A 9698-nucleotide genomic window follows, 5' to 3' on the forward strand; every position below is an offset into this window, starting at 1 on the left:
GTTAATTTTGTTGCAATGGTTGATTGTTCTTTTAATACGAGAGGATGGTATAGCTGTATAGGGCTTGGACTAGTCTTTACTTAATCCTTTGCCTTATTTTTCCACTTGAGTCAAACCCCAAATTGCTATCTAGGCAGGCGACTGACACCCTGCAGGACGAGGGGGTTCCTAGCGAAAATGTTCCTGACTGATGTTCATCCGCGGTTGAGAAGAATGTAATAAAAAATCAGCAGAAAACCTTAAGCTTATAAAAGGCAAGTTAAACCGCCATGGAGTATTATGCCCCTAACAGCTGCATACGATCCCACTTTCTCCAACCTGATAGCCTCAGACTTTGTCCTCTGGTTATACTTCCTATACCCTTGTCCCTTCCGTCTTCTAAGGTGACCTGCCGACTTATAGTTAACCCTTATTTTTTTTTCTGGATTACAGCACGCGGTTTGAACTCGGTTATTGAATAGTAATGCTTAAATGTTGGAACGTGTTAATCGGCAAACTACCAAACAAGAACTGAACATATATAGGAGAAACATCAGTCAGGATCCAACTGACTCTCCTTGAAATCAAACCCCCCTAAACAATTCTTTCAAGTACACGACCGCTTAGACATGAAAGTTGAAGCAGTGGCAATGACCGCTTAGAAATGAAAAGCATAACATCGTCATCCATCTAGCACAACCTAATTATCAGTGTTGAAGAATAAGCATGTTCACAATTTGCTCAATTAAACACTGTTGATTCTGATTTTTAAAAACACTGAAGTATCCCATCCTTTGGTTATTTAAATAGCTAAAACCTTTTTTTTTGCCATTTTTTAAAATTTGTTCTTGGCTGAACATGCTCTTGTTTTTGGTGCACTGAGATGCTCTTGTTTCTACACTAGTAAACAAGCCGGACGGCATGGGCTTCACAGTACATTGGACTGTACGAAAATAGACAAACGATCATAAAAATCGTGTCAAATACATGCAATATCTAAGAAAAGTTCAAAATCCAATTTGAATTCCCAACAATGTAATCAGATGGTTAAGTCTCCAGTGGACTCAAGAAAAGCAGCCAAATATCCAAGATCTGAATCCCAGTTAGCGTCAACGCAATCATTGCCGCTCCAATTTCCCACCATTCCCTCCGGTGACAAAAGTGCTTGGCCGTTATCTTTTGTCCCGTATTCATATATCACAGTGTTTGTATCACAAAAATCAAAGTCACTAAGCTGTGAAAAGTCAGAAGCAAGAGTTTCTGAAATGCTGCTTTCCCCAATGCCAAAATCCATAGCAAACCTTGATATAGAAGGATTTTCTTCCTTGGACGACAGCAATGTAAATGACCCATCACTGGATCCAGATGCTACAGCAGTTTCATGCACTAACTCAACGTCCATGGATGGAGCTGTATGGACAATAGTATTGCTGTCATCTTCTCCGATTACTTTCTGTTGCGGGCTGAAAGAGACCTTAGTGCAACGCCCTGCGTTACCTTGGATAACACCAGAACTTGTTGGGGCCTTCCTGGAACAGCTGATGAATCTTTGTTTCTTTTCATCTTTAGTGGTAGGATCGAATTCTTTCACTTGGGCCCTCTTTGATAAAACGCTGTTCCAATGATTCTTGATTTCATTGTCTGTTCGGCCTGGAAGTCTTCCCGCTATCAGAGACCATCTACAAAGTTCAAAAATCAGTAAACCCCGTCACAAGCATTTGTTACAGATCATTTATGTAAACATGATACGATCCAAACGGAAATAGAGAAAGAAAGACCTGTTGCCTAAGAGTTTGTGGAGTCTGATGATGAGATCTTCTTCATCACGTGTAATGTTGCCTCTCTTGATATCAGGTCTCAAATAATTCAGCCAACGAAGTCTGCAACTCTTCCCACATCTCTTTAAACCTGCATGGCAATGTTACTTCTTCAGGCCTCTATCTCTATGACTATGTATATTAACTTAATTATATTATTCTACCAATTGCCTCCCAACTGATCTCTACTTACCAGCTGCCTTAGGAATGCTTCTCCATTTTCCTTCACCGTGAGCCTTGATGTACTCAATGAGGATTTTGTCTTCAGTGGCTGTCCAAGTTCCTCTATTAAGTCCCTCCTCTTTTGAACAACAAGGCTTCCTACCCATTTGCTGCTGCTCGATCGTGTCTCTCGATGTTGTGTGCCAGAGTTAATTTGTCTGCATGTGAAGTTGCAACTTCCAATCTCAAGTTGGCAGTTTTCTCCCATTGAATGGAGTGGTCTTTGTTTGCTGTTTATATAGATGTCCTAGTTCAATTTTAAAATAACACTAATAAATAAATTTGTCTAATAAATTAAGTTCAAAGAATGATGTGTCTCATCAAGCAACGACCAATGAAACATGTAGACAAATTAGTTTGACCGTAATTAGCTTCTTTTTACCGAACAAAATACTAATTCCCAACGTGATTTTATTTTCACGTGGAAATCTGAGGAATCAGAGGACCTAATTAATTAAAACTTTATTAAATTCATTTAAATAAACTTCTCAATTCTTTCACGGGCTTTAATGATATTAGTGTATGGCTCAACATTAGTTTGCGCAGGGAATTGAATTTCAGAGAAATCCCGTGCAATTTGTGTTAATTTAAGTATAATTAAGGCTTTGTTTGAGTAAAAGTAAGGAAGGATCTGAGCTGATTAACGATAACGATGGATTCATCTACCATTCCTAGTTATTTCCCTGAGCTCTCAAACTAACATTCCCACCTTAACCTCTGCAAACTTGAAAGTTTGTTGCTGCCAAGCTTTTCCTCCACTTTCTCCCTCGTGGGGAAATGATTTCCTAACATTTTCACTTATTGTTTACAAAGTGGAACCAAATGTCACGCTTTGTCCTTAGATTAACGTCGTTGTTGCCATCATTAGTGCCTTATCCATTTCCATCGTGTTTCTTGCTATTGCTTTTAGATTTCTGGTTCTAACTGGTTTCCTCAATTTCTTTAAATACAATAAAAAGATAAGAATTGAATTGATTTTTTTTAATATAATTTAGATACTTATTTAAATATTTAAGTAATTTTCAAATAGAAGCACAAATCAGGGTGTCCTCAAAAAGGGGCAAGCTGAGTGTGCAAGTGCAAAATGTTGTGTCAATCCCAATCCCAATCCCAATTAATGTCGACAAATAACATCTCGATGCCTTTCTCCTTTTCCCACAAAATAGTGTACATCAGATCATAAAATGGGCATCCGTTTTTGGCAAATTAATGTTCCTCCTGTATAGTCAGAATAAACAGCTGAGCCAAAGCTTGAACTATCATTTTCTCCAACTGATTGATTATAATTGATAGGTCTTATGCAAAATTTGGCAGGACAAATTTATTGGGTGGATACCATACTAGGATAACTTTTTACAGAAACGGAAAAACTCTGCATATTTTGCAGCAGTGCCGTGGCTTGCATTGCCACCTTTTGCTGTCAAAATGACAAAAAGAACGAATGGAAACAAAATCCCTACAAGGACTCGTCAAAGGACCAAAAATTTGGGCCACTGTAGGACCAATAAACCATAAGCTAATTGATGGACTTGTCACGATTTCACAGGTATCAGCTGTACATCTATTTATGGCTTTGGTTATGAAGAAATTATAGGCAAAAAACATATGCTCAAAAGCAGCACAATGATTAGCAACAAGGGGCCACCTATATTTTTCTGCATTGCACAACTATATACATATTTTGAAAGTTAACTACAATTCTAAATAGGACAACATCATTTCAAGCATTTCTTTTGTCCATTCCCATGTGCCGTTCATGCACCTCCTTGGGTTTACACTGTAAAAGCGATGGTCGGTGACTTGGAAATTTTGCAATTTGGGGCCATTTATGTGTAAAACCAGGGTCCCAAAGTCTTTGAGAACAGCAGGGGTTGTTGGTTTTTAGACGAACCATATATATGACAGAAATGAATGCCTTGTCCAAAAGAAAAGGGGGTTTATGTGGTGGGAACGCTCACTAGGAGGCCCAAAATGGAGCGGTGCATCAATTCGTCAATTTTGTCATTGCGTTGCAACTACATTGACTTAGTCATACCCGTCATTATTGTCATTCGAGTGTTTACACTAATTACATGATATTAAAACTACTTTAAAAGATATTTTACAATACAATATAATTACAAATAACGTGATTATAGAAAATATAATATTATAAAATTTGATATATGAGTAGAATAATGATTAAAATGTAAAAAAATAACATTGTAATATTTGGTTTATAAGTATTTTGTTAGGAATGTAGTGTCATATTTCAAAATTATCTTTATTTATTAAAATATAAATTTAATATACTTGTTTTTTTAATATTAATTTTTATATAATATTAATTTTTAAATATATTTTTAAAGTCATATATTTTATTTTCATTTCTTAATATTATTTCCTATATTATATGTTCTATTTTAATTTCTTTTTCTTTTGAAAGATAATGTAAATTTTATTGACAATCACCATCTACCAACCAACAGAGTATGACCACTAAGAGTAACAACGAGATATCCTTCGAAATCGATATAAAAAAAATAAATTATAACATTGTCAAATATCTTTAACAATGTAAAAAAGTTGTATAGGTAAAAATATTTTTAATAACATTGCAAAGTGCAATGCAATCTGATTGCATTGATTTTGGACTGCAATTACATTTCATCAATTGGCTGTAATGTAATTGCATTGTAATCTTACATTGCAGTGGTTTGTTTATTGTAAAACAAATATCGCAATGAAATTCAATTAGGCAAATTACAGGAAATGCGCTCTCACTTTTTTCATACCAAACACTACCTAATAATTATATAAATAAATACGAATGTGATACGATTAATTAAATGTGTTAAAGATTAAAACATGTATGCTGATATATTTATTATATGTGTAAAACAACATGATAAGACTAACACATTAATGTGATTAACTGGTTTAATATAGTACATAAATGAGTTTATAAGAGTCAAATTATACGAGTCAACACGATAATTTAATTAAACAAGTGAACTAAATAAGTCTTAAATGGGTTAAGTAAGTTTAAACAGGTTAAGTAAATTTAACCTATTTACAATACGTAATTATTGTATCTTAAACGTATCAAGATGATTAATACACGAAACACGATAACTTTAAATGCAAATTTACTTAATTTTGTATCGTTCTCGTGTGGTGCTAACAAATTATGTCTAAAATTATTAGGTCTTGAAAGGGCAATTCACGTGTGAATTGCCTCACAATTTTCCTTCATAAGAATTGTACTACAAGTTTTTGTACTTTGACTTCCGACACAAAAACTTCAACAAGAACCTTATTTTCATATTTTTTTATTGATTTTTGCCATCTATATATTGCATGTTATTTTTTTTGAAAGTCTATATTAATTATGGTTTGATCGATTTTCAATTAATTAACATGAAATATGTGTAAAAAAATGTCACGATCCAAACCTTGATGTCACATCCCATTTTGTGCTGGGATATGATCAATGATGGACCCATATGGGTATATCTGCTAGGCCCAAGCAAGTCTCATTCTATTCATATATTAAATGTTCATAATCATGTACGGAAGTATACATTCAATCATTCATACGCATACATTGTAATCACATGCAAGCAACCATAGGTAACATTACACAGCTATGAAACTTCTCAATATAAACAATGTAAGTGCAGTCATCTCATGTATCATCAGAGTGTCATAATCTCATGCACAATATCATATAAACATTTATCAATACTCTTGGGTGTTTATGTAGGTTCTCTAGTCACTTTTGCACATTTATCTATAACATTTGTGAAGGAAAATGCCAAACATTGGCTACATCATCATAAACGTGTTCATTGTCAATAAAGCATAAACATAAATAAAAATCGATTCATCAGTGGAACATGACTCAACTTTAGGCTACAAGTGGCTGCTAGATCACTTATCAAAAAAAGAACGGATCACTCTTCCATGACATTGGTTGCTAGTAAGAGAGTTATCATTGATTTACAACAAAAATAAAGGGAAAAAATAATGTGAGTCATAAAGACCCTGTAAATGGATACGGGGAAAGGGACATGCCAAAGGGGAGAGTTTTTTGTAACCATGCACTTATAAACACATATGATTCATAAAGCTTTCCTTCATTTCCATAATAATTATGAAACATAGCATTTAAACTCAATTTAAATAGTGTACCATGGAAAACATGTTTGCATAAACCAATGGAAATCATTTACCTTTGAAAATCCTTTTAGAAATACTTGAAAACTCATTTTTGAAAAGAATGTATCCATACATTTTATATAAAATGCCTCCTTTTGCATTCTATCCAAAATGTATCGATACGTGCTCTTCATATATCGATATTTTAGGCATAAAACCCACTTTTCTAAGTAAAATCCTGCACATAACTATTTCATATGTCTTTTTACTTCTTAAGACCATTCCTTAGGCTAAAGTTCAGCCTAACCAAGTCTACATTCTTCTCATACTAGAGTAAATAATATCAATCATACTCAATCAACATATCGAACACATTTAACATGTACATCAACAATCATTCTTAACACATATAACATAGACTTATGAGCATAAATTCATAAACTTTCTAATAAACAATTAACATTTCCTAACTATGATTGGTCTTTTCCCTATTCAAGCGGATAGTGATTTAATCCTCACTACCTAGGATTCTTAGTGCTTTTGTGAGCAGCACATCAGCTTTACCCACAATACTGTTGAGTGGTCTCACCCCATTTAGGCGGGCAATGGATAAAGTCCTCGCTATCGTCTGGTTCTCCTCACGTGAATGAATCATTCTATAACTCTTCGAGTGGTCCCATCCCACTCAGGCAGATATTGATCAATCTTTACTATCATCATAGGATTCCTCAAGCTTAGGATCGTTTTCATTCTTAGCTTGCATCACAAACAAGTAACGTTTTCATAAATCATTATCATGCTTAGCCTATAGTGTATATAACTATCTCAACACATACATTTCATGGCATGCATTGCATAATCTCATAAATCATTCACATGCTTAGCCTATAGTGTACATGATATGTTCAACACATACAACTCATGGCATGCATGTGAAAAATCTCATAATTCATCCATATGCTTAGCCCATAGTTTACATGACATTCTTAACACATACATCTCATGACATATATGTCATTATCTCATAAATGGAATTCATGCATCCGTCATGCCTTACATGCTACGTAATGTCAAGTATGTACATCATACCATTGATGTCATTTTGAAGGAAAACATTTGAAAAGGCTTGTCCCTCTTTATTGAAAAATAATACATAGTAGGATATTTATATACATAATAGATTTGCAAATGATTTAAAAATAATTTATGTTTACTCATATCACAAATCATTATCAAATCAAATTCTTTAAATATACTCTTTGAAAATCAATTGAAAACCTTAAAACTAAAACCCTATAGTAAGTCATTTCTTAAAATAGTGTTTCAATATCACGTAAACATTCATTTTCATGAAAATTATGCTTACTTTACATATTAAAATACTTGAAGAGTTATATCCACTCACGTAATTGGAGATTTGATTTCCTAGCTCCAATCACAATTCTTTTTTGATGTAATTCATAGAGTTTTCAACTGTTCCTATAATACAAAACTCATCGTAATCATTTTCTAGAATAAAAATATCGTAATAATCATTCTAGGTACTTTCGAGATTACTCGCTTATAGCTAAATTAATTTTCTAGCTAAAATGCATGCTTGCGAACTCGTAAATCTTTCATCCTTACCTTAGGGGAGCATAAATGTTTAGAAAAATGACAAAACCTTTAAGCTTTAATCACCAATAGAAAATTTAGACAATAAAATCATATTCTTAGAAACTAGAAATTAAAATTTCAAGATTCCAAAGCTTAAAAATATCACTTTTTTCGTAACAACTCAAAACCAAATCATTTAATCATAAAAAATGAAGATTTGAGTCAAAATGAATTGAGAGGATTTGAGTTAAGAGAAATACTTTAGGAAAATAATTGAGGATTGAAAACCATAGAAGAATGTAAAGTATTTATAGTTTTGAGTTTGAAAATATAGTTTTATCTTTTTTATTTTTTAAAAACGATAAAATATATCGATACATTTGGGTCATGTATCAATACATTTAGTTTTAAAAAAATTTTATCAATACATTATGATCATGTTTCGATATATTTGAAATAGAATGCATTTTCTGAGACAGATTACCTATAAAATTTGCTCAAATTATTTATATTACATACCATTTAAGGAAATATCTTCATTTTTACTTCTTTCCTTTTTACTCTCAATTTAATTAAGATATTTAATGTAAATAATCAAACAATCCCTCAATTTGGATTAAATAAAAATATAAAAAAAATCAAAATCTAAAAGAATCAAAATCAAAATTTTAGTTTTAAAAACAAAATTGAAAAATTTTGATTGAAATTAAATTTATGGCGCTTATTTACCATAACAAATGTACTCCAAAAATTATGAAAAAAAATCATTTTTTGTCATCTAAATATCAAGGGAATTATTATCACTATTTTTTATTTTTAAAAGATTGCTTTATAAAAATCGCATATTTCGACTCCTTCCAAACTTAAAAAAGTTTCTACTTCAAAAGTGATAGACAACCAAAATATCAATTAATTCTTTTTGAAGGTTAAAGTTAAGTTTGATATTCAAAACATGAAATCTATATACTCACCTAAGGATTTTCTAACTTATCTTCTTACTCAAGGTGGGATTTCACACCCAAACTGTGACCAAGTAAACTGAATATAGATAATTTATTATTTAACTGTAAGCGTAAATCATATGTACATACACTTAATTGCATTAACATCTAAATTCACAATCCTTTACACAATCCCTTACCTTGACATATTAGTTACCGCACTACTTATGCTCCAAAATAAACAACAACAGTACTTCCAAGTGCTTACATAAATAATTACACAAGTGCCATACACTGGCTAACATAGTGGGCCTCGACTTAACATATCAACTATTGTCACAGGTCAAAACTTAAGTCCAATCTAGTGTGATCTTAAATTCTAAAAATGAAACTTAAGTACTCTTATAAATCATAGACCTACGTTCCTAACCTAAAAGACATACTTGATAGATGGTAGAAGAACCATGTTTATGTACCTAAGACCTATTCCATTTTTTATTGATGTAAGATCTGTGACATTCTATTCTACTCAATTGTGCAACGCCCTTACCACTACAAGAAAATTGATTTTTTCCGACGAAAAAAATTTGGTTGGAAATTTCTAACGAAAATTTATTTTACTTTTTTCCAACAGATTTTCGACAGATTTCCAACGAAATTTTTCCAACTGAAAAATTTAGTTGGAAATCCGTCGAAATTTTTTTTTGTGCAAAAAAAATTTACTCCCGTCAAACTTTCAAATGGAATTTCCAACAGATTTCCATTGGAAATCCGTCAAAAAAATTTAAGACCTCAAAAAAATTTACTCTCATCAAATTTTCCAACAGAATTTTTGATAGATTTCCAATGGAATTTTCTAACGAACAATATTCTGTTGGAAATCCGTTGAAAAGTTTAGGGGCTAAAAAAAATTTAAAACTCACTAAATTTTTTAACGAAATTTTCAGTTGGAATAATCCATTACCAATGAAATTTTTCTAATAGAATATTTTGTTGGACAATT

The 9698-nt window shown here is 32.3% G+C and overlaps 1 protein-coding gene across 1 annotated transcript; it reads right to left on the bottom strand.

The window, feature by feature from the left end:
- Nucleotides 1-846: 846 nt before the first annotated feature.
- On the bottom strand, nt 847-2212 carry LOC110423340 (transcription factor MYB1-like). Its single transcript, XM_021437550.1, has 3 exons — nt 1990-2212; nt 1758-1887; nt 847-1658 (listed from the first exon to the last, which is right to left on the bottom strand). Exons 1-3 carry the CDS (start codon nt 2123-2125, stop codon nt 1019-1021), a joined length of 906 nt encoding a protein of 301 aa, XP_021293225.1. The 5' UTR covers nt 2126-2212; the 3' UTR covers nt 847-1018.
- Nucleotides 2213-9698: the final 7486 nt, after the last annotated feature.

Source organism: Theobroma umbraticum, unplaced genomic scaffold (assembly GCF_002168275.2).
Source record: "Theobroma umbraticum cultivar Fairchild unplaced genomic scaffold, ASM216827v3 scaffold_20.0, whole genome shotgun sequence".
NCBI lineage: Eukaryota > Viridiplantae > Streptophyta > Magnoliopsida > Malvales > Malvaceae > Theobroma > Theobroma umbraticum.